General features: G+C 42.2%; 3 protein-coding genes and 1 long non-coding RNA gene across 10 annotated transcripts; 3 read left to right on the top strand and 1 right to left on the bottom strand.

The window, feature by feature from the left end:
- Window positions 1–477: 477 nt before the first annotated feature.
- Window positions 478–5,028, top strand: znf414 (zinc finger protein 414). Of its 4 annotated transcripts, XR_003411893.2 has the most exons (8): window positions 478–584; window positions 1,097–1,182; window positions 1,277–1,387; window positions 1,635–1,740; window positions 1,909–2,435; window positions 2,715–2,788; window positions 3,895–4,047; window positions 4,292–4,383. XR_003411893.2 is itself a non-coding variant. In XM_027028354.2 (7 exons), the coding sequence occupies exons 2-7, from the start codon at window positions 1,176–1,178 to the stop codon at window positions 4,366–4,368; spliced, it is 981 nt and encodes a 326-aa protein (XP_026884155.1). In that variant the 5' UTR covers window positions 478–584; window positions 1,097–1,175; the 3' UTR covers window positions 4,369–5,028. The 4 variants fall into 4 exon arrangements, 3 of the variants coding, with proteins under 3 accessions (XP_026884155.1, XP_026884166.1, XP_035390332.1); XM_027028354.2 differs by lacking the exon at window positions 2,715–2,788 and having other exon boundaries at window positions 4,292–5,028; XM_027028365.2 differs by lacking the exon at window positions 4,292–4,383 and having other exon boundaries at window positions 3,895–4,076.
- Window positions 5,029–5,342: 314 nt separating this feature from the next.
- mllt1b (MLLT1 super elongation complex subunit b) lies at window positions 5,343–13,713 on the top strand. 4 transcript variants are annotated; one of them, XM_027027177.2, is made up of 13 exons: window positions 5,343–5,429; window positions 6,778–6,958; window positions 7,277–7,359; window positions 7,972–8,115; window positions 8,236–8,361; window positions 8,517–8,932; window positions 9,226–9,424; window positions 9,659–9,743; window positions 10,041–10,149; window positions 10,777–10,873; window positions 11,120–11,194; window positions 11,349–11,420; window positions 11,766–13,713. In XM_027027177.2, exons 1-13 carry the CDS (start codon window positions 5,418–5,420, stop codon window positions 11,892–11,894), a joined length of 1,728 nt encoding a protein of 575 aa, XP_026882978.2. In that variant the 5' UTR covers window positions 5,343–5,417; the 3' UTR covers window positions 11,895–13,713. The 4 variants fall into 4 exon arrangements, with proteins under 4 accessions (XP_026882978.2, XP_026882992.2, XP_026882985.2 ...); XM_027027191.2 differs by having other exon boundaries at window positions 11,120–11,185; XM_027027184.2 differs by having other exon boundaries at window positions 9,662–9,743.
- Window positions 11,205–14,898, bottom strand: LOC113588147. Its single transcript, XR_003411825.1, has 4 exons — window positions 14,804–14,898; window positions 11,874–11,937; window positions 11,489–11,573; window positions 11,205–11,393 (listed from the first exon to the last, which is right to left on the bottom strand). It is a non-coding gene; the product is annotated as an uncharacterized LOC113588147 (long non-coding RNA).
- Window positions 14,015–27,560, top strand: sap130b (Sin3A-associated protein b). The gene is made up of 21 exons (XM_027027166.2): window positions 14,015–14,158; window positions 15,265–15,439; window positions 15,771–16,027; window positions 16,173–16,340; window positions 16,538–16,646; window positions 16,876–16,997; window positions 17,399–17,523; window positions 17,794–17,938; window positions 18,699–18,789; window positions 19,054–19,107; window positions 19,868–20,006; window positions 20,466–20,584; window positions 20,826–21,095; window positions 21,600–21,774; window positions 22,285–22,383; window positions 22,528–22,871; window positions 23,025–23,246; window positions 23,603–23,728; window positions 23,898–24,001; window positions 25,486–25,599; window positions 25,700–27,560. The coding sequence occupies exons 2-21, from the start codon at window positions 15,334–15,336 to the stop codon at window positions 25,856–25,858; spliced, it is 3,048 nt and encodes a 1,015-aa protein (XP_026882967.2). The 5' UTR covers window positions 14,015–14,158; window positions 15,265–15,333; the 3' UTR covers window positions 25,859–27,560.
- The last annotated feature ends 359 nt before the right edge of the window (window positions 27,561–27,919 follow it).

The following is a 27,919-nucleotide window of genomic DNA, read 5'->3' on the forward strand; positions in this document are numbered from 1 at the left end:
CAGGGCTGAGTACGCTGCGCTGGGGAGCACCAGTACTCAGTGTAGTGATGTTGGAAGTGCTGCTCCCAATCTGGACTGACTGAGGACTACCAGTCAAGAAATCTCTGTACTACTGTGCTCTGAACACAGCATCCTTCACAAAAGTAGAAAGAACAATGCTACTTTGTCCTCTTTTGGCACTGATACTGTACATTAGAAATTAAAAGTAGCCTATACAAAAATAGAGATATTGTATAAAGCTTATACTGATCTTGATTCAAAGTTTGGCTTTTACATTCGGAGACTGAATATCAGTTCTTCTTCCTAACTTTATAGCAACATCTGGCAACGCAGACATGCATCATTAATGTAACGTATATCAGCATTAAAATGCTTTGTGAAAGGAAACGAATCCCATATGTAAATGATTCTGACGTACTGGTATTAGAAGATCTGGCACCCTTGGGCCACCGTCTCATCCTTTTATTTGTGCCGTTGTGCCCATATCAAGGTACGTCGGCTTGGCTAAAGGAAGTGCATTACTAGCTAGCGTCCTTGCATTCATAAATGTTTATCATGCTTTATCGGTATGAGATACATCTTTAGTAAGTGCTGTGGTCAGAGAAGCTGTATTTAATCATGCATACTATTCTTTCCTTATAGTAATAACAATAGTTATCTAACAAGATTTCTTTAGTTTATTAAGTAGCTAGCGTTAGCTAATCTTTTTGTGGCATTCAGTCTGGCTTGCTAGCTAACCTAGCGTTATCTAATTTTACAAAGAGAAACTCGTAACTCATCATTATTAGCCACTTTTAACTCTTGTTAGTAAGGAAAAGTAGCTGTCTATCTCCAGATTAACCTAGCTAGCTAATAGGTTAAGTAATGTTATTTCTGCCGTCACAAACACTGGAAGATAGATATCTAGCCATCTGGTCGATTTCTACATAACGCTAGCTAGTTACCGAACTAGATAAATAACTAATTTTTAGCTAATAAAGCTGCTAATAAAACTGTTGCAACTGGTTGTGGATTATTATAAACGGATTATTCGTTCAGTTTCACATAAACACATATTGGAGACGTATATTAGAAAATCTCTGTCTTGGTCACCTAGGCTTTAGCTAGGTAGCTACCTAGCAAAACATCGGTTGACGAGGCAGTTTTGCAGCCCAACTATCACGGTAACACTAACCATGGAGGGTATGTTGACCTATCCTATAATTCGTTTATTATTATACTTTATTATTTTTATTTACAGTGAATGTTTGAGTCAATTATGGCTTGTCCTTTTCAGGTTGTCATTTGTCGTGCTCGTTTTATGGCTGTAAGCGGACCTATACTAATTCAGAATCACTGAACAGTCACATCAAGGATCATCATAAGATCCCTGCACAGTCACTTCCTGGTACGATATTCTGTTTTGCCAGATTAACACCATAATGTGTCTGGTTGCAAACGAATTGAAGTCTTTACATGAATGCTTGTGTATGTTGGTTGTTGAGGAAAAATGCAACAAACAATTTTCACTGGATATAGAAGATTAATTTGTAGTATAGATAAGATGCAATGTACTTTGTCTACTGGGCATTGTGTGAAGATGAGTGGTCACGCTCATGCGTTCACTGTCTCACAGTTTCATCCCTCTCTCCCAGGCAAAGTCTTTCTGTGCTCCACGATAGGATGTGAGGGTTCATTTTCTAACATGCAGCAGCTCATGGATCACATGAGGCATCACCACAAGCCAAATTATTTTTTCCTGTGAGTCAGTTGCCTTAGATTTGAGGCTAATAAAACTAACTATTGTTTCACTGTTTTCTGGTCATATTTGCCATTAAGATCTCATTACTGTGACTTGTTGGGTTTTTTATAATTTCTCTAAGTATGTTTGTTAGTTTAACATAGTGACACTCCTTTGATCACCTGCAGGTGTGAAAGCTGCAAAGCCAAGCTGCGCTCCTACCGCACCCTCCTGAAACACCTGCAGACTTGTGCCAAGGTAGCCAAAACCAAGGCTATAAAGACAGAGGCTGCTGACACAGATCCTTCTGGTGTCTCGCTCGCCACTGTCGACCTGGAGCCCTATGGGCCCCTTTTGACCACAGACGAATCCCAGCAGATGGAATCGGAGCCCTCGCTGCCCTTAAATTCAGCACCTCGGCCCAGTCAGCAAGCTGCAGCTAGTACCGTTTTAACAGACTCCACTTCCATGGCCTTTCCTGCAGAGGTTGTTGCTGCAAATGCCCAGCGTGTGCCTGGTCAGGCAGATGCAGCCTACAGCCCCTTCCCACCCAGGCTGTCTCCTGTTCCCCCAGCCTCTCTGCCAGAGCCAGTCCAGCTGGAGCAGCAGCAGCCGCTGCTGCCACAGTGGTCCATCAGGATCGGCCCCTCAAGCCTGCCGTCCTCTCCACCCCACACCCCTCCAGGGTCAAATGCGGTCTGGAGGAAGAACCAAGGTGAATGACCTATGCAAGATGGTATCTAAAAGAGACTGGTCTTAAAGCAAGTGTCATAATAATGTGCGTTAGAGCGTCATACATTTTAGTATATTTTGCCAACGCTCACTTCAACTTGTCACTTGCCTCTCAACAGGGGCGTGCCCTTTCAGAGTAAAACCAATAAGTCCTGAGAGGGTAACTGCCGTTTTGTTTTTTTTTTTTGGGGGGGGGGGGGGGGGGGGTTTGTTTGTTTTTTTTGAGTGAACTGTGTTTTGTCGTGTCGCACTGTCCTGCCAGAACTGCCTGCGCCCCTTTTGCACAGATGGAACTCTTCTCCAACCAGTCAGGCTTTAAATAGAGAGGAAGTCCAGGTGAGGCACACAGAACTACACACACACACATGCTGCTAGAGGGGAAAGAAAAAAAAAAAAATCAGAAATTTCCTCAAGTCTGCTTTAGATGCTGCTGCTCCCACCCCTCTAACTGGGCTTACTGTTTCTCTTCGTGTGCTTTACTAGTCGAACCATGTGGCTGTGCGAGTCAATCCACTCCCATTCAATCCCAGATGCATACATCCAGGCGAGGGCTGCACTAACAGATAATGTCAGACAGCAGAGAGTGTTATCCATAGTGCTGTTCTTACCTCCTGTTCTGCGCTGTTTCCCCCTCTCCACTCAGCACCCCAGCACTGGGACAGCTAGGAGGTGCTTGCTGCTGGCTAGACAACCTTGGCTCTGGGTACTGGGCTTGGTGGCCTTGCATCGAGCTGCTGACTGTGCTTGCGCATCCCAGAACCCGTTTTCTCATTTCCATCTGTCTTAACTGGGTTTATTTTTGGTGTTTGTTCTGCATTTGCTGTGTGAAGGGACTGGTCTGGAATGTAAATTTCAAGGCGCTCGTATTGTGAACACAGATCAAGCCTGGTGCTAGAAATAAAAGTAGTGTTGGCACTGATACCAATACCAGTATCATTAATGATGGAAATACTGTCACCAAAGTACTCTTATTGTCATTAATATTGCTAATGTAGATATATTATTTTCGTTTAGTTACCTAACATGAACATTGTCTGTTCGTATATACAAGCACAATGCAAGGCCCTGTTTATCGATGGGGCTTCTTTCAGATATCCATTGGTTATAACAGAAAAGTTGGTATTGGTGTCACTGTTTAGTGTCCCCTTGTGGGGGAAATATCGGGACATATTTTATTATAAGGGATGCCTGTGGAAAATGTAACACATTTTATAGTCTGGTATTAATCCGGTATTGGGCTTAATCTGTGTCCAGAAACCTATCCCATTCGTGGTGTGTTATATTGAAGCTTGATTTGTCTTTGTCATAATCAACACGAACATGTTTGATCTGATTCTCTTCCTTAGCAACAAGATTTGTCATTTTGCTTGCCTGAGTAATACTTTTACAAGTGATCGATTACCACCGTCACTGACGTCTCCCCATTAAATTGTATCTCTCAGGCCAATCCTTCAGCAGTCGCATCCTATGGGAGCACACCAGGGGGCGATACAGCTGCCTGCAGTGCGGCCATTGTACTCCGGACCGGAAAGAGATGACTGCACACATTGAGGGCCAGCACAAGAGCCCAGGGGGCAAAGCGATCAGTGATACAGGTGTGATTGCTTCAGACAGTAATTCATTATGCAACGTGTCATGTAAGTGAAGCTTTGTGAATTTCTTTGGGGTTCTTTGCTTGGAGGAACATTTTCTTTTGTCTGATGAGGATATCTTGGATATTATGGCAAGTAAGAAGAGTGCATTTTGGTATCCCAGCATACTTATTAAATATTCCTGCAATACAATTAACTTTCTTATTGTCCTTAGTAACAACTGACCTTCTGTTTCATTATATTTCAGATGCAGTGGTTGGTTCACCTTCTGCTCTGAATAAAACCCCATTAGATTCTGAGAGCTTGAATTACACACAGCTTTAGGCTTTGATGAGATCATAAACATTAGGGACAGATGAATAGTTATTGTATCTTACATGGTTGAAAGTCTGGGGTGATAAAGGACTTTGTTGAAGAAGGAGGTGGTGATGTCTTTGCCCTACTAATAATATTATTGTATTACATGCATTTTTTTTTTTTTTTTTTAGGTTTCCAAGCAAGAAAGTAATGCCTTAAATAGGAAAGTGGTTTTGAGTAGTCAATATTTTGAAAATGAGGAAGAAAGCCACATATATGGCTTATTATTAAACTGCATGATGACAACAGGTAATGGGGAAATTTAATGGAGTTTAGATGTGCACAAGTAGAAGCAATATATATACTCATCCATATTTATCAAATATCTGTGATTTAGGATTAGTCTTTTGTTGTGATTACACTCGCATGGAAAAAGTGGACTTAATCAGTGCTCGGAATATGGAGCATGTTCTGTTCTCAGTAGTAATCCTCATTTTTAACAGTAGGTGTAAATAATGAGGCATACATAGTTGTACAGTTTCAGTATCTTTTATGTGCAGTATGTTGATTGTGTTGCAGTCACTAATGTCTCGTACAAAATGTTTTCCCTTGATTCTTTGTGGATGTAAAATCAAAAGTTTGATCCATGTGTTCTTTTGATATTAAAATGTTTTAATGGAGTGGAAACTATTTTTGCATTACTTCATGTACATTTACTGTCAAAATATATTTAAAAATATTTACGTACAGGAAATAAAAAGCACAGATATACCATACACCACAATCAACATATAACCAAGGTAGAAATATAAAGCAACCTAGCCTGATATCCATATTAGCACATAGAAATAGTAGGTGATAGCATTCACTTGCACGAGCCATCCATTATAACGAGGGCCGAGATGGACGTAATGGGCTCGACTTTAATTTTGAATTTCTATAAGTGTTTCTTCCATTTTTGAAAAATAATTGTAGCGTCGCTGACTTCACACTGGTTCCGATGTGTCACAACGAGGATGCAGGTTCAGACTTCTTCAACGCTCCTGTAAATAAAAGCAACCAGAGTCTTGGCAACAATGGAGAATATGGTAACGGGCCCGTAATGTTGCTGTCAAGTTATATTACCCATGCTAGAGAAATTAGCATTAATTAAAACAGAAGCATACAAATGCATGAGCAGTCAGGCCGCTTGCTAACATTTTAACGTCAGTAGTTAGCTATATTTGCCAGGATGCTAGCCAGCTAGGCTATTCACATTACTCTTGTTGGTCAGAAATGGCATCAGTGTGGATAAAAAGATGAGCAATGCATGTAAACATACAAATAGGTTTGATGTCAGGACTATCTCTTTGGTCACATGGATCTTTCTAGCGACCTTCCTGTGATGAGTATTCGGCCTTGGGTGGCCACAGAATTTTTAATTCTTCGATAGTCTGGTTAACTGTGGCTCTAGCAAGCTAGCAAGTTAGAGTTTTCAGAAATGTATTTAAATTCACAGGGAGAATAAATCGGAGTAACAACGACGATGTGTTACTTCGATGAGTTGACCAAAACAGACAAGTTGTTTGTAGTTTGTATAGAAAATATTATTCGTTTTCTTCGTGTTGTGCTAGTATGACCTGCAAATGTCTACCTGGCTACGACTTTTTCCTTCTTTACAGTTGTACTGCTAGGTAGCGATCATAGTTAGCTAGCTCTTTGACCCGAGCTTTAGCCACACCTGTCCTTTGTCCAAGTATGCGGATTTAATATATGTGGGACACCTTTATACATAACTGTTCATATTGTGCAAATTATTATTGAACGAGTATGCTTAATGTCTTAAAACATCTATTTGAACTTACCTGTAAGTTGGCTGGTCAGAAAAAAAACTCATCTGCAGTAGCTAACTATTAATGATGACCCTACTCTTATAGTTAAACAGCTTTGGGCTTTCCATTCTGGATGGAAATATTAGAACTTACTCAACATTGGAAAGGGACATATTAACCACTAAGCCAACACTTACAGTCCTATTAACTTTTTAGTGTTTTCATAGAAACCGAATCAGCCAAATGCACTCACTGAAGGTTGTGTCAATAAAACTTCTGTTTCCCAAGTCCATTTTTTTAAAAACAGCTACTTACATCTCATGTATTGTTCATATTTGTGGACTGTAAAATGTGTAATTCTTGACATCTTGTCATCATGATGGTGTGTCTCATGTTCAGTGAAATCTAATCTCAGTCTCGATAAAACCATGCACTGTAAACGTTTGGGCCTTTCCTGCTGCAACATACCTGACTCAAACCACTGGGGAGTTATTAACCTCTGCATGAGGAGAGGAATATGTGAGATTGTGCATATGTCGGGGACCCCGACAGTGGTGGGAATGTCCTGCTTGCCCTGGGCAGTGGTGGGGTAGGCTCACCTGCTTTGTTTTCCTTGCTATGGCAGTGCACGGTGCAGGTAAAGCTCGAGCTTGGCCATAGGGCCCAGCTACGGAAGAAGGCCACCACCGAGGGCTTCACACACGACTGGATGGTGTTTGTCCGAGGCCCAGAGACATGTGACATCCAGCACTTTGTGGAGAGGGTTGTCTTCAGGCTACACGACAGCTTCCCAAAGCCCAAGAGAGGCACGTGTGCGCTTTTTGGCAATTGTACCTGAGACATTGTAGCATTGTACTTAAATTGGTAAAGGCATAAATTGTTGTACTTGCTGTGTGTCAGTAGATTTTTACAGTTCATTCAGTTTACAGTACTTGCAATACGTAGGAACACAAATTATGTCACAGGTAACATAACGCAGTCAAATCCATTTATATATTTGTGGTCATTGGACTTGTTTATTATAGACAGGTAACATGATGTGCAACCCATAATCAATAGCCATGATCATGATTGTTTTTGCAGTTTGTTTGACATTAGTGCATATGCTTGTTCTTGCTGTGTAGTGTGTAAGGAGCCTCCATATAAGGTGGAAGAATCGGGCTATGCTGGATTTCTTATGCCTATTGAGGTTTACTTTAAGAACAAGGTGAGCATACACACTCACATTGCATCTGTGTGAGTTCTGTTGGCATTGTGAGTCTTCCATTGCTCAATGTCCATGACACTATTTGCTAAAAGAACTGCTGAAAGGGTAATATAACATGACATATCTTGTCCAGTTGAGTGGAAAGATTTTTGCTGCTGTTATTACTTGTCTGACCCAGGGAAAAATGGAAAGATTAGACATGTTGCAACTTGGTGAAGATCAAAGGTTGCAGGGTTTTAGTTTTTCACTAAGAAGCAGTATTAGTATTAGACTAACTCAACGAAATGGTGTCAGAGGCAGATGAACACATGCAGTTTAATGGAGCATTTACTATATGTTACTGAGCAGAGAAGAGCTGAGAAAATGATAGGAATAAATTTAATTTGTATTGTGTCACAGTAAGACTGTAATAGTTTGAGTTAGTTTTCATGTTATCTGTTTCAGTGTTGACTTTTCAAAGTCTCTTGCTGTGTGATCCATGTTTTGGAGCTTTGCCAGGGTACAGAGATAGAAATAACTTAGACTTTTCTGAACTTTGAGGATAAGTGAATTTTAAAACTTGCTATCTGTAACAGGTGAGAAATGGGTGTTTTCTGATCATGTTTTTGGTAGGAGGAGCCTAAGAAAGTTTGCTTTAATTATGACCTCTTCCTGAACTTGGAAGGCAACCCCCCGGTCAATCACCTGCGCTGTGAAAAGCTCACATTTAACAACCCCACGCATGAGTTTCGTCGCAAACTGGTCAAAGCTGGTGGGGTAAGTTGGGCTGTTTGTTTGCTATCGAGCTGTCCTACCAGACAACAGTTATTCTCTGCTCAATGTTTTACTTCGCCTGTTTTTGTTGGCTTCTCAGTTTCTTTGTTTCTCTTCTCACAGGTGATGGTGATACCCGAGGGAGCAGAGTTGATGCCAAAGCCTGGTCCGGATTATCCCATGCTGCCCACTATTCCTTTGTCTGCCTTCTCCGACCCTAAAAAGATCAAATCCTCGCATGGGATAAAGGTTGGTAAACCATGTTGCATTTAAACTGTTTTACTACAAAGTCACAGTAAAGTTTGAGACCCCTGTTCTGCTAAAGTAATTTGCATGTTTACCTACAAAAGAAGTATGTGTTGGTAAGTGTATGTCACAAAAGATTTAAATCTCTATACCTGTAGGAGCCAAATAAAGATGGAGCAGGCGGGAGCAGCAAAGGCCCCAAGCCTCATAAGCCAGCCAAAGAGCACAGGGACCGCTCACGCAAAGACTCAGAGAGCAAGGTCACGTCCAGGGAGAGTGACCGTGAGGGGAGCAAATCCACACGGGAGCCATCCTCCTCCTCCTCCTCTTCCTCCTCGAGGAAGGCTACGGATGTGCGGGGGAAGGAGGAAGGGAAAGTCGTGCCCAAGGCGGCCTTCAAAGAGCCCAAGCTCACTCTGAGGGAGTCCAAGATAGATGGCACGTCCCCCAAAGGTGGAGGATCAGCAGCAGGTGGAGGGGGTGGAGGAGGAGGGCAAATTGAGGCACGAGCTTTGAGCAAACGCCCCCCTTCCACCACAGAGTCACCCAAACTGAGCACCAAGAAACAGAAAAGGTTAGGCTCTGACACTGTGGAGTGGGGCTGAGCAATGCAAATGGATATATCATGTCTTAGTGAAAATGATGTATTGAATCATAGTGTATTGCTAAGTGTGCTTGACTGTATCAATATATCTTTTTTTTTTTTTTTTCCCCCCCCCACTTTGGGCAGCTTCAAATTTGACCTTTTTTGCCAAAGTTGGACTATGAATTTATTGGCCAATTGTTAAAAACAAAATGTAAAATGTCATCATAAATCTGATATAAATTATGGGATAATGATTATCTGTCATATCGTTCATCCACTAGCACGAAGGGATCCTCCAGTGGAGGTTTCAGTGGCACCTCCCCCCGTATTTCGTCAACTACCCCCTCTGCCTACCCAGAGAAGAAAGCATCCAAAGAAAAAAGCCACTGGGCCAAGATGAGGCCCGACGTCCCAGAGGTGAAGAGGCAGCCTGAGTCAGAAGAATCCAATTCGGAAGACGAGGCTTCATCCAAGTCTGAGGTGAAGTGAGCTGCGACTCTTCCGCCATAGTCACTATGCTGTTTGTGTGTTTGTTTTGTCTGGTGTAGAACGTCATCTTTGTTGGTTTACAGTTTGTGTCCTTTACAGTTTGTGTCAGGGGCTGTGGAAATCAGCTCAGCTGGCTATAGAACTGAATGAATGTGTGTGGACTGGCAGAGGGTTGCAGAGACCCAAGGTTTGAGTGGTTTACCATGTGACTGTGTTTTCCTGAAGCAGTCGGCCCAGTCCAGCCCCTCCAGTTCCAGCTCCAGCTCCAGCTCCGACTCAGACTTTGAGCCCTCTCAGAAGCAAGGCCAAGGTAAGAGCATTTACAGTCAATAGTGGATTCCTGTTTTTCAGTGTCTTTTCAGTTTTGGCCACGGGTAGAAGAATACAGTCTTTACTAAGTATATAGATTGCATATGGATTCCTTAGTCAGGGATGTGCAGTTTTTTTTGGCCTTAACAGGTTCTTGATTTCTCAGTTAAGGTGTCTAAGAATGTAAGAAAGAGACAAAACATGGACTGGACTGGGCTTAAAACTTAAGTGTAGGTGTACCAAGTGTGGACTATGTTCTATAAGTGTGCATATCTAAGAGTGAAAGCATTTTGTGCAGGACCTTTACGCTCCATGGTGGAAGATATGCATTCTGAGGGCTCTGACGATGATAGCAGCTCAGAGGTGGAGACACCTATGAAGACCCCTCCACCTAACCAGGATTCTCGGTATATACCATGGCAACTCCTCAGTAGATATCGAATGAGCTTGCTTGGATTCTGTTCTTGTAAGAAGAGTTCTTCTTGCATCTATGCAGAAATTGTAGAGTATAGATGGAGCAGTTCCCTAAATTAATTGATTTATGCTTCAGAGGTTGTTGGTCTTGCAGTTTTGAGACGTAGATGATTTTTGCAGTGGCATTTTTATGTGTTAGAACTGCAGCCTATTGCAGAAGGCTACAATATGCATATGAGCCTCTAATAAATCGCATAATATTTTATGGGCGTGCGAACTGATCACACATCTTCCAGATTAGTGTTCTGTTAGTGTTTTGATGTGTCATGATATTGATGATTCAGTAAATGTAAATAAGTTTGATGAAAAGAATGCAGACTCTTTAGTCATTGCACGTCAAGGGTTTTCCAATGCTTTTAAATCTGCTGCTAGGTATGTAAAAATCACAGTATACAGCAGCATTATTGTAACATAGCTATTTTTGTCCATTTAATCCATTTGTCATGCATAATGTTCCTACAGTGACCAGAGCTCATTACACGGTCTGGCCCAGTGCTAACCTTGCATGCTTTTTCTACTTCTTCTGCTCAACATGTAAACATGCCCTCTTTCCTTTTCAGCTTAAGCATGGACAGTGAAAGTGACATTGAAGAGCCTCGCCCCCCCAGCCAGGAGGCTCCATCACCTCCTCCCAAACTCAGTACAGTGAACCTTAAGGTACAGTTCATATTTACAGCACCGAGAACTACGAAAATCAAGCAAATGAATTAAGAAAGCACCTGGATTTAAGCTTTAAAATCATTATCATGGTTTTATTTGCATTGCAAGTGTGACAAGTATATGCTTAATTTATGCTTTAAGATAATGGGTCAAGAAGAACAGGTTACAGGTGTCAAGGAGAAAAGAAAAATTCCCACAAAAGCATAATTGGGGTTAAAGAAGACTCTTTGTTTTGGTTTGTAGATGTTGGAGAAAAAAAGCCCAGACTCGTGCACCAGAGAGAAGACACTTAAGAGGGGAGAGGACAAGGTAGGAAGGGTAAATAAACTGAATGCAACTTCATCTAAATTAATTGCCCAAATGTTCATGTTGCGGTCCTGGGTGGCTTCCACTGCGATAGTCCTTCAGGATCCGGCAGTGAGGATTTGCATGGTTTGTCGCTGACATTGCAATGAGTCTTTTGTACTTTCAGGCCTACACAGAGGAGCTGGTTGACCTCCATCGCAGGCTGATGGCTCTGAGAGAGAGGAATATTTTACAGCAGGTCAGAACAGTGAACCATCAGAGGCCAGAGCCTCTCTGTATTCTTCCAGATGAGTCCACTCTACATACATGTTGTAGTGTGGTGATTCTCAGCTGCCCAGTCATCAGACACCCCCAGATGGTGTGCTTTTTTGCTCTGTCCTAGATATAAGAACTAATGAACAAGAATTCAGTGTTCTTGGTGGCTGATTCACGTGTGAGACAAACTGCCATAAAGCAAAAAAATATGGACTGTCTCTCGGGTTCCTGGCGACTGGGAGGCAAACACTGTCGGTGGATTCTTGACAAATGAATGGAGTCGTATTTAACATTTGTGTTTGATGTTATTCTTTTGTATGTGTTTCAGATAGTAAATCTGATTGAAAAGACAGGCCATTTCAATGTCACCAACACCACGTTTGACTTTGACCTATTCTCCTTGGATGAATCGACTGTGCGTAAACTTCAGAGTTACCTGGAGGCAACGTCCACATGACAAAAGGAAGCTCCTTATCCATTCTCCTCACTGAGAAAGCAGCCTTCACACAAAGGGACAGGTATTGAAAGCAGCATACAAATGCACAAAGGAAAAAAGACAAGTTAATACTGTAACCAATAATTAACAAGAGGACCGGGGGACTTTTCAATGGGGTGGCGTTCAGGGTTGATCAAATGAAGGTGACACTTCGTTTTTGCACTAAACCTAATCAAAGTGTCAGCACAACACTGTCCACAGCGGACATGATCTCGCCATAGGCATCACAAATGACATACTTTGTCATTGGTAGATATTTATAAGACCGACCTGTTTGTACCAGAGCCGTAACACTGATGGCATAGCTAGTTTGCTTGTGTCTCTAAGGGCTTTGTGCAAAGGATTTTTGTCTCACTGATTGTAACTGTGTTTGCCCTCATATCCCTTTGCCCTTTATAGCGAAAATGCCCTGTTCAGTACAGTAGTGTAGTAAAACCACCATAGTTGACTCTTAAAGGAATATTTCATCTAAATTTGCTAATATACTTAATGATGAATGAAAGGTATTGGGGCACCAGTTAGTGTTCTCATTTGCAGAATTATATGATCTGCTTTGCATAATTTACTAGCTTTTATTCATTAAGTATGGTAGTATGTTTTGTTTGATGTATCCCTTTAAGAGAGAATATTTTGTGTCTGCATAGCCATGTAGCCACTTGGGTAGGAAAAAATACCCTTAAGCTTTGGTAACGTGTGCCACCACCGTTCAACTAATAGAGGGAAACCTATCTGCCTTCATAGTGCCTTCTCAGAATATCATGCTTTTATTAAATAGTGTTGGTAAATCTCTCATTTCCCTTAGCATTATACAAGTATTATATGTCCACAGTAAAATGGCTGAAACTGAAGTATTACACTCAGCTCCCTTTTTGTGAACTCAGATAAATGGCCATTTGTGTACAGAATATGCTGAGAGAGAGATTGTTCCCTTTTTGTGTATAATTTAATGTTTTATTCATTATCCTATGTTTCTGATGTGTTCAGCAACATAGTTGTTTTTTTTCATTTAGTTTTTATTTTCCAGTTTATTTATATAACTTTGCACTTTTCTTGTCACTTCAATGCTTTGTACTTGTCAAATAACTATATTTATGATTTTTGTAACATAATATTGACCTGCAAAAATGAATAGATTTTTGTCAATGTTTTTAAATGCCTATTTTTAAGTCACATTGTTAATTATTCAGTCAATGGAATATGCAGAATGAGTGTGAGGGGTTCACCCCAGTGTAATAGGACAAAAATCTTGTCATGCTGAAGTAATATCAGTGCAAACGTATTTGTGTCAGGTACATATTGTCTGAGGAAATTGCTTTTTTTTTAAAAGCAGATTTGCTTGACATTTTTTTCTGTGGTGGTGTCGGTTGTCCATCAGCCCTTTTGGATCAAAGAGTACTTTATAGTGATAAAGGGAACAGCATTTCCAGGTGTTTGTGAGAAGGGCGCTGATGTACCTGGAATCTTAATACAGGTAGCAGTAGTGAACAGTGTTCAGAATGTATGCATGATAAACCCGGATGAATAAGAACTGGTCTGATGATTCACAAGGTCAAGAACACTGCTGAATTTATGTGGAAGGAACTCTGAGGAGAAAGAGGAATCTCAAGACAGTCCCTTATTCAGATTTTCAATGACAGCTCAAATTGGTGGTTGAAGGTAAGGTAGTTTTGAGTGTCCATTGCTCTTCTGCTTAGAAGACCAGTGCTGTTTTCTCATGCCCTTTGGCCTTCTTGCACGTCCAGTATGTTTGAGGCATATAAAACTTGACCTGAATCTGCAACTTGAGAGTGAAGTGTGTTGTGTGTGTTAACAGTAAATCCCAGATTTATTCCAAATAGTAAAGAAAACTACTTACCATAAGCAATATCTATTAAATATGTTAAAGTGAGTAGATAACCTCTTCATATATATTCTGCAAATTAGAGTATTAACAAGCAGGGCTTTTTTTCCAAGATTGCGATGCTGAGAGTAATGGATGGGATGATGGTAGACCCTCAGATAACAACATTTCTTAAGATATTACACAGAGCTAGCGTTGGAATGCCTTGGTTCACAAATCATGCAAACGTTAACCTGTATTTTCGATAGTTCCTACAATTTTATTTTGAAATCTGGCACCGGATATGAATAACGTTTACCGAAGCCAGTTTCACGCTACTGTCATTGGTCATTTGCCGGGAGTTCGGGGTATAAAACGGATGGAGAGTTTTTGTAGCGGGTTTAAGGTAGGTTAAGTCCAGATATTGCAACTGAAAATATATAATCGTTGGAAAGCTTCACAGATATAATACCAGCGTTTGTTTGAAAGTAGCACCTAACAGTAGTTACTTTGTCTCAGTGAGCGAAATCAATTTTCACTCGTTTGTAAAACTTGTTTATTTGTTCTCACTTATTAGCTAGCACAGCTAGCTAGCTTTCTCTCTAGAAGCCACAACTGACAGACCATGTCATGTTAGCTATCTGGCTAGTTATCCGTACCAAAGACGCCGCTTGTGTTATTTCCTACATAGGTTAACTATATTTGCTGGTATAAAAAAACATAGAAATAAAATTTGACAATCTTGGGAATCTAGCTAGCTAACTTGACTGGGGTTAACTGAAACCGATCATTTAATTTGTTAGGCTTAGCTAGCAAGCCAACCACCTTCTCGTTCATTTCCTTGTCGAATATTCGGCTATATTTGCTGTACGTTGTTTGTAATTCGGAGATCAGTAGCTGGCATACTTGCTAAAATATTGCTATTCTAGAACAGTTCACTGCAAAATGCAATTTTTGTAGCTAGTGAAAATAACCCTTACGGTTTGGTGAGCATCCGCGGCTCTTAGCTAACTAATCAACAGCAGAATATGACACAGGAGAGCAAACGCACCGGCTACAGCTAGCTCGCCAGCTAGGAGATATCCCACTCTGGTTCAGGCGTACTGCACATTTTTGCCCTTGTCCTAATATCGATGTTTTCTTCCGGTACTGCCCCATCAAAAACCGTGTGGTGGCGGCGGGCGGGGATGTTCGTTAGTGTTTTTCACCCAGTCTTGTCTTGATTTGGGCAGACTGTAAGCATATAGGTTTGAGCTATAGTAAGTAACTTAAATATGTAAAAAAAATCAGTACAAAGATTTCTTGCACAGTCACGGTGACACCGATATTATTGATAGATGTACAGTGAAACTGCATGTATTTGGCTGCTCCCTCTTTGGTAGATTCAGCAGTACCATTATCTGGCCATTATGGTGAAATGGCGCTTAAGCAAGTCTGGGCAAGAGTGTGTGGTTTGAAGTACAATTGCTGTGTTTACAGACCCTGCAAATGCTAATTAATCGTATTCCTCAGATTGCGGGCCATATATTGGGCAGTAGCTGATGTCACTGATGTGAGTTCAGGACGTGAGAGTACCACAAGATGAGTTCTCAGCAGTACCCACGAGCAGGACTGCCCCCAGGGCTTGCACAAGGACAGGCACCTGGTGGAAACACTACTGTGGTCCAAGGCAAGCCAACCAACGCAGGTCAGAACACTGTGTCTTTATAGTGAAATTCAGTTCACTTTGTCACAAAGCAAGTTTGCCAAAAGAGTCTAGACTCCTAACTTGTACCTTTTTAGTTGGCAGACATTGTACAGACTTTATTTATTTTTGCCCACTGATTTGGACATAATCACTGTTTGTATTTCACCTTGAGACTTGTGACTTAACTTTTCATTATACTGCGTACATGTGTATATGTGCAATAACCAACTTTAATTTGTGTTAAATGGAATATTCTTACACAAATGCAAATGCAGCTCTAGAGGTTTGCAGAATTGTGCCAATTCACTGAGCGAACGCTGCTCTGTCCCAGGCGGCCACGAAGATGCTGGTCGTGACGGTGACCACGCTCCCATCGCGGCCGCCCCACTTCGAGACGACAAGCAGGAGACTGTGGTAGTGAGGCCGTACCCCCAGGCCCACGCAGGGACGTCAGCCGCGCCCGCCCCCCTGGCCCAGCACCTCCCTGTGCAGCCAGCCACAGCGCCTGTCTCGGCCCCGGCTGTCTCTGCTGCCTCGGCTCACGTTCCCCAGGGCGTGCCCATCGCCTTCACCGAGGGGCCTGCGAAGGTGAGCACAAAGCTGGACAGTGCTGTAATTCTCTAAGATTGGGAGTAAAATTTCTACCTTAACCTGACCACTGTGGCTCACTGGCCGGCGCTCTAGTCTGTTTGCTGAGCTAGTGGTTAATTCATATGCTGTCTGTGTCTTTCAGTCCGCTCTGAAGACCACCATGCCTAGCCGTGTAATTGCTCCTGCCCCAGTGTCGGCTCAGGGGCACCTCGCCGTGACCCACAAGGTGCCTGGCCACATTACTGTGACCATGGAGAGCACTATTCCACAGGCATCTGGGATCCCCGTGGCAGCCATCAGTGGCCAACAGGTAACTGAGCCAACAGGATAATATAATTTTGTTCTTTCATATTCTCATTTATCAGTCTTGATGTTGCTGTTGGTTTGTCATGTCTTGCAGGTAACTGTGTGTTTTGGTGTATTTTGAAAGGGCTGCTGCTCGTCAGAGTGGGTTTGAAGCAACACACTGCAACTTACTTGAATGTATTTTAATATGTTCGCCACAAGGGTCATACCGGAAACCTGCACCGCATCATGACCAACGTGCAGATCATTCGTAGCGGGATCGGGTCCTCTGCTGCTCCTCCACACCCGTTCCCCACCCACTTACCCCGAGGTGCGTCTGTGCAAATACAACCTCCATATGAAATCATGGCTTTGCTTCTGCCATGCTATTACGAGAGCTGTTTGATCTCAAGTCAACATGGTCCCTGTGGTTGAAACCAAAGGTCTTTGCTACATGGTTGCGCATTAACTGTTAGTGCTCAGCAGTCAATATCAGATGGATATGGGGTTACTCATCACGAGAGTCACTGAACTTGTTTGTGGTGCTGTCTAAATCCTAGGTGCTGCAGCAGCCGCCGTGATGTCCAGCTCCAAAGGACCGACTGTGCTGAGGCCGGCGTCCAATCCGAATAGTGGCGCAGGGCATCCCACAGTGCAACACCTCATCCACCAGCCTCTCCAGGTTCCTACCTCCACGCTTCACGGCCATCAGCTATAAAATCACATATCAGGCACTGATGAAACAGCATCACAGGCAGTGCAGAACGAGTCATAATAGGTTTTATTTGTTTAATTTATTAATTTTTACTATGTTTACTGTTTGTGTGTTTTTTTTATGACAAAATATACTAGCTTTATGTGCAGCATAATCTCTATCACAATAACACAATGAATCCCAGATACCATTGAACCCCAGCCTCATAGTCCCAGAGCATTATAAATGTTTTAGTGGAAAAGAGAGGTTTGAAAATGCATTTCTTTGGTTGCTGCAGCACTTGCTGAGGAGTACTGTACCACTGGGTTCTGAAAAGTTACCCATTGAATGGGTAGGCTGTATTTGATGGCCATGTGTTTGAGTTCCAGACGAGACCCATAGTCACGACTTCCACGGCGGTGCTGTCTACAGTAGTGGCTCCAGTCACAGCAGCCAGGCCCCAGTCTCCTGTCATTAGCACAGTGGCGGCTCATACAGGAGACATTGTCCATGGGTAAGAGGAGAAACCACCACAGGCCATGGTGGCTATTAAAACAATGATGGCTTTTAGAGGTGATATTGGAGGTCAACCAGTATACCATCTAGAACTTTTTTCTAGTTTTTGATTATTAATTTAGTAACTGTAATAATGCTTAACTATCTGCCTCCCAATTAATGACATGCTTTATCAGTAATAACACTCCAAGGATCAGTGTCAGCTCTTTAAAATTATATTTAAGTAGTCTCCAGATAAATGAAATGATGTCTTCCTTTCCAATCGCAGGCGTTCTGCTCTAACCATTCATCATTCCCCGGCAACCCTGAGTATCCAGCGGCCTCCTCAAACACGAGACACGCCCACACGCATCAACCTTCCTCCACATCCAGCAATTGGTGCTCAGAAGCCCCTCACACACACTATGGCACAGGTCAGAGGGGTTTGTTTGTAGTCTTTATTTCTAGATTTGTGTGGTTTCCTCAATACAACAGTTCCAATCTGAGTAGCCTTATGCACCAGTATCTTAACATTGTTACGCGATAATTCTGAAAATTAATCTGGGACCCAGGGAACATATTATAAAAGTAATGAAAATGCTTATTAGTGAGACAGAACTATGATGAAATGCAGCTGAATATGATGCTGCAAGGAGAGGGAATCTGAGTAATGCAATCGCACGTGTGGACAAAGAGCAGGATAATGATGCAAATAGTTTTGAGGTTCAGACACCAGATAAGCCGGTTCACAGGTGCTGACAGCTTGATTGGTTTTTAAAACAAAAGTATAAGCTTAAACGGCTAGCCGTGGATGGTGAAATGTGGATGCCTTTGAAGGAACCATCTCATAGACTCTAATTATACTTTCCTAGCTTGCTAGGTTGCTCAGACTTAAAAGGGTGAGAAAGCAGAAGTGTGTGGACAGTCTGTGGGAGGGGCATACCCTTCTGATTGTAGGGAGTAAAGTTTCTATAAGCATCACACAACATAAGGACCACCACCTATTTTATATCAGAGGAGCGGGAGAAATCTTGGTGATATAAATTATTCTACTTGGAATAGTATTATTGAACACACTTTTTATGTACATTCTGTGCCCAGAAGAGCTAGATTTTCTTATTCGAAAGAAAACAGGTTGGCAGCTCAATGATGGCAGCATAGTGTGCATCATATTATCCCTCTTGTTGCTTGCAGAAACAGATCTTTGGCGCCGTGTCACCCGTTGCTGCAGCAACCGTCGCCCCTATTCTGGCCACTAACACTGCTCCATCTCCCACAACAACAGGTAGGAGTAGTTTTACACGTCTCTCTTCTTTTCTTTAGTTTTTGTATACTTCAGTTTTGTAAAATAAAACACTAAACCAAAACATGCTAATATTAATTTGAGGATTTATGTGATGTAAGGTACCAGAAGGAAAAATTGCTTGTATTTGGGTTTTGGCTATGCATGTTGGTAATGATGAGGACAGTCGTGTTTCTTAAAACATGCTCAGTTTCATAGGCTCTATACTGCAAAACCAGATATCTAGTAATATTGTTACTTTGACAGTGGCGTCCCATTCCAGCCTTGCTACTGCAGTGACACCTACCAACATTCCTGTGGGTAAGCAACTTTCATCCCCTCACAAAAGGATTTCTCAGTTAAATTGATAACTTGAGACACATGAACACTGTCCAATGGGAATGTACCTTACCTCTTCTCCTGTTGGGCAGTCTTGATTTTGAGCTGTGTGGCTACCTAATTAATTGTGCATTGTGAAATTTACTGCTCATCAGCCATTGTGTTTTAAGGTCATTGCAATTTTTAATCATGCCTGCCTTTTGTAGAGGAATTAAAGGTTAGTGTAGAGAATTCAAATATGGTTAGCATGAGCTCATGGTAACTGGTAATTGTTTTCTCCATCTTTTAAGCCATTTTTTAAGCAGGGACTTTTGTTTACATTTCTCTAACAGAAATAATAGCTGTATTATTTCATTACTGCCCACCGTTATCTCTAGATACTAACAAAAACGGTTGTCTAGGGACCTGGGAAATATTCCAAGACTAACATTTCCAGGATACATAATTAATATTTCATTTTTTCCATGTCATATATAAAAGTTTTAATTTGTATGTGGGTCCCCCCCCCCAAATGAAATTTGATTTCTTTTTACCTAACAAATAAAAGCAGTTTATTTTAAATTTGCACATATTGTGTCTTTTTGCAGAAGTGCAGCATGCAGTTAAGCTGAAGCTCTGCCTCTGTAATGCTCTACACAGGATTGTAATCTTGAATCTGTATTGGGCTATGGGAACCCAGCCCTGATAGTTTTATACTGTCAAAATGTAGTAACTCTTAAGCCTTTTTCATTGACTTCTTTAGCCAAAGTGGTGCCCCAGATTGCACACACCTCCCCCCGCATCCAACCTGAGTTTCCTGGTGAGAGAGGAAACCTCATCCCCATTCCCCCCCACCGCTCGTCCCCTAACCCCGTCACCATGGAGAACCGCAGTGACAACAGGTGAACACCCAGTCCCGATAGAAAAGTAATTTTAATGCTGAATTTTCTAGTCTTCAGACAGTTGTAGCTCCGTGGTTAAGGCACTTGACTAATAATCAGAAAGTTGCCAGTTCAAGTCCCACCACCACCAGGTTGCCGCTGTTGGCCCCCTTAACCCTAAATTGCTCAAGTTGTGTTCAGTCAGAATTGTAAGTCGCTTTGGATAAAAGCATCAGCTAAGTGCTGTAAATGTAATCAGAAAGCTAACATTACGCAAAGGTGATCCTGCCGATTGGCTCCATTCAAGTTTTCGGAACCAACTTTTTTTTTTAAACACTTAAAAAAAAAAAACATTTTTTAAAAAGAGTACTGTATTTTGGGAGTTTTTGTATGCATGTTTGTCTGTGTGTGGGAAGGAGAGAGTAAGTGATTTGCAAATTGGTGCCTCCTGGTAACTCATTATATCTTTATTCTCCATAGACAACCTCTTCCTGTGCAGTTTCAGTATTTTCTACCGACCTACCAATCAGCCCCTTACCCTCTCAACCATACCTACACGCCCATCACCAGCTCTGTCCCCACCATACGACCTTATCCAGGTACTAGACCTTGCGTATTCAGACACCACAGCTTCCAGTGGCATATACTGCATAAAAGCAGCATGCTACGTTAGAGCTTTTCCTTTAAAGACTTTTTCTATAAAGAGTGTTGTAAATGTTCTAACTTGGACATCACGGTAATTTGGTATGTATAGTTTACTAGCCATCCTGCATCCGTTCTACTTGCTTACTGTAAGAAATATAAACCAAACCTAACGGTGTGTGATTGTACTGGTCCCAGTGACGGCCCAAGCCCCTAGTGCTGCCATGCCGGCCCAGACCGGCGTGGGTGTGGCCTCCACTGTGCACCTGAACCCCATGCAGCTGATGACGGTGGACCGCATCGCACAGATCAACACTCAGAACATCCAGCCTGCAGCTGTGGCTCAGGGGGTCCAGCCCACAGCCATTGCGGCCCAGGGCCTGCACACCTCCACTGCCATGACCTCGCAGAGCATCCAGGCGGCAGCTGCCAGCCTTCAGCAAACCCCCTCTGAGGCCAAGGCTTCAGGTCAGGAGCTGCCAGTAGACTGCAAAGTGAACAGTCTGTTCAGAACCTTAACTTGCAGAACATACTTGCACCTGGAGCTTAGGTTGCATGTTCGTGGTCCACAAACAACTACTAAACATATTCCGTAAAACTTGGTTTGTTTCTACATTAAAGGAATCTAAGAACAGATGCAGTTGGTTTACTGTTTATTCAAATATCACTGTTTATAAAAAGTATTTTAAAAATCCCTTAAAAAAATCTTAAGCTTAAGAATTTTGTTACTGACATCACAAATGTGTAATTGTCACATTTACTTTTAAAAAAATTGTGTACTTTCTGAAATTGAGTATGATCAACTCTAGCTTGCAGATTTGGTTTTGGTTTGGTTGGATCTCTATTACCAGAACAGAATGTTCATTAGTATATTTAACTTAAATATTTTTAAACAGCTGTAGTTGTCTACCATAAAACTGCCGTGTGAATTAATGTAACACTGAGCCTCCTTTCTTTTTTCACTGTCCTTAGTGGTGCTGGCTGATGGCTCCACCCTGGTGGCCAACTCCATGAACAATGCCTTCAGCGCCAGCCAGCCTGCTGCCACGGTAACACAGTCCCACCCACAGGGTGGCAGCTCTGGGGCGCCAGCGGTGGCATCATCCCCCCGTCCCAGCATCCTGCGCAAGAAGCCCGCCAGTGAGGGGTAAGTTCCACCCTCACGCACTGTGTTCAGTGCTGGCCTCCTAAGATCCGCCCCAATCTGGGGAAGCTCTGGAGGGATTCAGCGCTGCACAATTCAGTGCTGTAACATTAAACACGTAGACCTCTCGTCTGCTACATTACAGGCGTCAACCTATCCTGAATGTGAACACACAATCTCTTAGAATTCTGTATTTCTGCATACTGCATTCATGACATGTGCAAGGGGTTTTCACTACCAAGTTTCCATGATCTCCATCAAGGAATGTTCCTTATGGCCTCTCTGGATGGGTAGTCTAGACTTTTCTTGGCTCGAGTTATCTATCTCCTTCCCTTCCCGAACACATCTGATCCAACTCCTTATCAGCTAATTAATAAGCCCTTCGTGAATTGGATCAGGATCAGGTGGATCAGGTGTCACCCCCCCATGTCATAAATGCAATATGACATTTCTGTGTCTGGTACATTATGACTGGCGTGTGTCTGACTTTGTGCTTATTCTGTATGTTTGAAGTGCTGCTGTGAGGAAGAACCTGATTGCGGCACAGCTCGGTGACTCCACCAGAATGGATGGAGGTTTGAGGAGCACTTCAGGATCACCACGACCCGCAGGGTACAACTCGTCAATGTGCTTTTCAAATTAGATCTTCGTTAATTTGGTTCAGTCACACTTCTTTGCATCAGTGGAAGGCTCAGTGGCAAGCCATGCAGATCCCATGGTTCTAAAACTGCTAAAACTCTCCTGTGTGTCTTGCAGAGTGAAACCTAAATCAGATGTGCTTGTCGGCCTTGCTCCTCCGGTGAATGCTACGGTGGAGCTTGTACCTGGCCAAACCTCTGAGAAACAGCAACAGAATCCTGCCCCCCCTTCTTCTCAGGTCCCTGCCCAGCCTGTCTCCTCCCTGCTGACATCGACCACGCCCCCATCTCAGCCTGTTCCAGCTGCCATGGCTGTCACACCACCTATCCCTTCAATGGCAAATGTAGTAGCCCCGCCTTCCCACCCAGCAGCCAGCAGCACAGCAGCTTGTGGCATTAGCTCCACCCTCCCAGAAATTAATGTCAAGCAGGAGGCAGAACCAATGGACACCTCAAAACCAGGTGTGTGATTTAATAATTATACAAATATTTTACATTTGTAGTGTTTTCTGGACATTGGTCAGGTCTAATAATTAAATTATGCTGTGACTGTTGATTCCCTGCTGGTGTGCACCTGTAGTTCACCACTGATGTATATATTTTGTTTGACCTCAGTGGGGGCAGCACCACCTAGTGGCACCCCAGCTCTGGCAGTGCCCGGTGTAGACCTAGTCCCAGGGGCATCACCTCGAAAGAAACCCCGTAAGCAGCAGCACGTAATCTCCACAGAGGGAGGTGAAATGATGGAGGCCAACAGTAGCGACGAGGAGAAAGTCCTCACCAAACCTCCTGGCCATCGGCCCGAGAAGCGCAAGTCTCCACCAAAGGAATACATCGGTGGGTCGCTTTTTGAGCTCTGTTGACTCCTGCCACTTATGGGTTATGAGATGTTATTGCTTATGTCCTGAAAGATGCACATTGTTTCACTGATAATAGAGCAGTTGAATACCTTGATAAAGAGTCCTCCATAGTGTGTACTGCACAAGAGTAAGTGTCTCCAAAAGTATGGTAATTTTAAGATTAAAATGCTCCCAAAAACTTTCCTGTATGTACAAATTAAATAATAAACTAAAGTGGATTTGAAGTACTAAGGGAAGGTCACTTTAAACTGTTATGCACTGGAGAAACCGCATATCGCTTAAGGCTGTACCAAACCCCCTCTGTTCTCCCTCAATGCTGATTGCCTGATCCAGATGAGGAGGGAGTGAGATACGTCCCGGTTCGTGTCCGGCCGCCAGTCACTCTGCTGCGACACTACCGTAACCCCTGGAAGGCAGCGTACCACCACTTTCAGAGATACAGCGACGTCCGCGTTAAAGGTGTGACGCACTCAATATATATATATCTTCTCTCTAGACCATCTAATCAGAACCAGTTTGTTTTGGCATGTGGATTTAAGTTTCATATGTTGACTGTAGAACCTTAGTTGTTTCATTGAGTATTCCCTTTTAAAATCTGTTTTTAAAACTCTGTGCTGTGTTGTCTCAGAGGAGAAGAAGGGCACATTGCAAGATGTAGCCAGTCAGAAGGGTGTGGTCGGACGAGCTCAAGGCTGGAAGATTCATCTGTGTGCTGCTCAGCTGGTGCAGCTGGTGAGAACTCCCTCCACCCTTCTCACTGCTGCCAGGTGGTGTCTGGGTGTAGTCATATTCATTCACACTGGTCATCAGGCAGAGTTTTGCTGATGTGGTCAGGTGCACAGCAGGATCCTCATTCTTAATTTAGGGCTTATTTAAGTTATTGTTGCTACCCTAGTTTGGAAAGTTCAACTAGTTCCTAGCTGTATAATGTCTGCTGTGATGGTTGTGTGCACATCCTACAAAGGAAGTTCATAAACTCCATGTCCCTGGGATTGGTTAATTGAATGGAAAATAAATGATTGCCCTTTCGCAGGGTCACTGTTCAGTGATGTTGACTGAGCGATTAATGCGACGGTGCTTTATGCTGCTTACCTCTCCCCGTTTCTTTAAAAAATAAAATAAAAATAAAAGTATTTTTAAATTGACTTTATTAAGAAAAATTCAATACAAACACTATATCACAAATTGGAGGATTTACAAGATTTTCACTCAGTACATTAAAGTTAGACATACCTTATTCATTTACATGTCCAAAAGAATCCAGGGAAATCTTTTTTTAATTTTTTTTAATTTCAATCGTCTTCAGCCTTTTTAATTTGCACACAATCTGTTTAAACACGTTTCTGCAGGTATTATATATTGCTAAATAATTTTACATCATGTTTTCCAAATTTTCGAGTTCATCACACAAACAAGCATCCAACAAAAGTCCTTTGCATTCTTAGTCAAATTCTCATTAAACACTCCATGCGTAATGCTCGTCCTGTTACAACCCCATTTAAACCCAATGCCCTCCATTTTTCCCTAAATTTCATTAGTGCTTGTGCACTGCAGTGTTCTATCGTTTCATTGGCTATGCAGTTATACATCGGACATTCCTTAGTTGTAACAAAACAACTCCATTTGACAATACATCTTACAGGCAATCTTCCAACAAATGAGCCATGCAGTATCTCAAACATTTTCTGAGATTACTTTTAGACTGTACATTTTTAATACAAGTTTTGCATTCTGTCACTGTCAGACCCTTATAATTGACTAATCCCCCAAAATCAGTCTTGTATTGTTTTATATATAATTTTATTTGGGGACTTCTTCCAATCAATATTAATTTGCCTATATTTAAACAAAAAGTCTCCATATACTAATTTAAAATAAGGAGCAAGTTTCCTTGACTTGCGTTTTTTTTTTTTTTTTTTTTTTCTTCCACTGATTTACATCTCCTACCCAATTTACTTTCCGAAGTATAGTTTCCGCTACATTTTTGCAAAAGGCAATTTTTCATTTCCGACCTAACTTAACTCCCCCTAATCCCAATTTATCTTTCGACTTGTACATAATTTTCCGTTTTGTAACTTATTTACCAAAATAAAATGAACGCACATTTTATTCAACCACTTAATACACTTCTTATCCGGTGGGAAAACCGTAGCCAAGAACAACAATTTCGACAAAACAAAGGTTTTGCGTCTCCCTGTTTCCCTGCCCCACCTCAGACGAGTCTGGAGCATGACGTCTACAGTCGCCTGACGAGTCTTCAGGAGGGACTCATTCCCAAGAAGAAGCCCGGAGCCGATGATGATCTCCACCGCATCAGTGAACTCATACAGGTGAGTGTCTTCACCACTTAGCAAGACACTCCTATGTGTCTCCAGGTTGTTTTATTTGTGCATGTTTTGAACTGTCACTTTGACTTGTCTCTCTCCACAGGGCAACATGCAGCGCTGTAAGCTCGTGATGGATCAGATCACGGAGGCCCGCGAGGCCATGATGAAGGTGCTGGACCACAGAGAGCGAGTCATGAAGCTCCTCAACAAGAACGGCAGCACCAAGAAGCTCAACAAGCTTAAGCGGAAGGACCGAGCCTGAGGGACCCGCCCCTGGTCCCACACTCCATCAGAACAGTCACCCAGAGTGCAGGCTCCGGTCCTCAGGTCATCAATTGCTCCACAACCTGTCTTCACCTGGGACATGCGGTGAGGCGTAAGGATGTCGAGGAAAGCCATTCAAGCGGAAATGAAGCTGGAGGAGTTTGAATGGCTCGCCCCTTTTTGTCTCACATGCAGAGAAATGATTTGGTACACATGCAGAGAAATGACCATGCACCCGAACCGATGGCTGGGCCTTTCAGCACCGAGGCATTGAGGATGCTAAACATAAAAGCCTTATACCTCCACTACAGAAGACAAACATTTGGGAAATGTTCAAAGTGCACAGTTGTAATTCCAGTATATTACAATAGGCTCTTTTGCTTGTGTTCATGCAGCAAGGTGGAAACACACTTTACTACTTTCCATGTCCAAAATGCAGCCTGTGATCTTCGACATGCAGGGACTTTGTTCATGGTGTTTGTGTCCCCTTGTTGGATCCCATTTAGCCATCCACTAATAATGGTTTTATTTTCTGAGAAACTCAAAGTTGTTTATCTTCACTAAATTGCATAATGCTTGTTTACTGAAATTGAACTGTAGCATAAGACTGGGGGGGGGGCAAAAGCTCAGATGCTTTAAACAAAGAGGAAAAGGAGTCTTCATTTAAGCCCTTGCACATTTCTTGGACACTTGCACACAACTTGGGTTCATTGCTTACAGAGCTGTATGTTTGTTTACAGTAGCCTCAAACTGACTTATCTAGCTTCGTTCATTTTGATAACTGGGTTTCATAGCATGCTGCACTCGTGGTCTCACGTGGTAAGCAAGAAACCAAAATGGTTATTGCATCAGTTTGTGTTCACTTCCTTTACCTTGGGAAGTGTCCTCTCTGTCACTGAAGATACACTTCTCTCTAGCTATATTATATATATATCGTACTCCTCCTTCTGTAGTATGCAACACTGTTATAAAAAGACAATTAATAGGTATTATGAGAATCAAAGGGCAGAGTTTAAGCTTCAGGAAGAAACCACAGTATATATTTAATTTTCCCCAGATGATGCTATAGTACTGTTCATTGCGTATGCTAAGTGAATCGCTTAATCATTATGTAGGATGCGAGGTGTATGTGTATAGTGCAGGCCCCCAGTTTTTGTGACTTATAAATCATGGAACAGAGAAACTACGATGATCTTGTCCATGTTCTGCTTGGATGTCTTGAGTGGCAAGTGGGATGCTGGGTGATGATTTTGTTTTTTCTTTCTCTTTTCCTCCTCTTTGCTTTTGTGTTGCTAGTGGGCCTGCAAATGATCGGGCTTGTCTGATGTGCGTATTCAGAGCACGCTGTGTTGACTAGTCACAGCTTCTTGGCTTTGTTTGCTTAGAAAAAAAAGGCTGCGAGTGGATATTCTAGTATTTGTGCATGCATGCAAGCCAAAAGCTTTGGCAGAGAAAATGTACATGATGCCACTGATTTATTGTTTTTGTTTTTGTTTGTTGTTTTTTGCTATTCTAAATTAACAATGTAGTTTTCTTTGCATTTTTTTTTCTGGATCCATTAAAGTGTTTTGGTTAAACCCAGGTGAACTGGTGCAGCCACTGTCATAGTGTGCTGTTGGGACTGTAAAGATATCAAGATATGATTTGTGGTTTCCCCACAGCTGTAAGAAAATAAAACAGTAAAGACAATTTGTTCATAATATGAGAATAAGTATTGCTCTTTGCTTTTTATCCCCCTGATTCTGACAAGGTAAGTGGCATGAAAATATAAAATATATTTTTAATTTATGGGTCTAAACAATACTTTTACCTAATTCAGTTATCTTACTAGCTTGAGGACTGTCTAGTTGGACAGTCTCTTGCCTCTTGTGTTGGACATTTTGATTTTTGCTTAATAATAATTTAATACAAATTTAGATACTAAGTACTATAGCATTTTGTTTGGCAGATAGATTGTCAAAGGTTCTTTCTCAATATTTTCTTTCACAAGAACATGAAATTGGCCATTACATCGCAATAAGCTTTGTCTTGTTGAACATTCTTGTTTTAACACCTAAAG

Source organism: Electrophorus electricus, chromosome 15, assembly GCF_013358815.1.
Source record: "Electrophorus electricus isolate fEleEle1 chromosome 15, fEleEle1.pri, whole genome shotgun sequence".
Lineage (NCBI taxonomy): Eukaryota > Metazoa > Chordata > Actinopteri > Gymnotiformes > Gymnotidae > Electrophorus > Electrophorus electricus.

What these genes read in the sequence shown, in the direction of transcription:
- sap130b (XM_027027166.2), top strand. Translation starts at nt 15,334, where the DNA reads ATGAGTTCTCAGCAGTACCCACGAGCAGGACTGCCCCCAGGGCTTGCA. An exon ending in CACCATACGACCTTATCCAG is followed by an intron (nt 20,585 to 20,825) that starts GTACTAGACCTT and finishes TACTGGTCCCAG; the next exon opens with TGACGGCCCAAGCCCCTAGT. An exon ending in AAGAAGCCCGCCAGTGAGGG is followed by an intron (nt 21,775 to 22,284) that starts GTAAGTTCCACC and finishes GTATGTTTGAAG; the next exon opens with TGCTGCTGTGAGGAAGAACC.
- znf414 (XM_027028354.2), top strand. An exon ending in CCCTGCACAGTCACTTCCTG is followed by an intron (nt 1,388 to 1,634) that starts GTACGATATTCT and finishes CCTCTCTCCCAG; the next exon opens with GCAAAGTCTTTCTGTGCTCC. An exon ending in CAAAGCGATCAGTGATACAG is followed by an intron (nt 4,048 to 4,291) that starts GTGTGATTGCTT and finishes ATTATATTTCAG; the next exon opens with ATGCAGTGGTTGGTTCACCT.
- mllt1b (XM_027027177.2), top strand. An exon ending in AGCACCAAGAAACAGAAAAG is followed by an intron (nt 8,933 to 9,225) that starts GTTAGGCTCTGA and finishes TTCATCCACTAG; the next exon opens with CACGAAGGGATCCTCCAGTG. An exon ending in TCAGTACAGTGAACCTTAAG is followed by an intron (nt 10,874 to 11,119) that starts GTACAGTTCATA and finishes TTTGGTTTGTAG; the next exon opens with ATGTTGGAGAAAAAAAGCCC.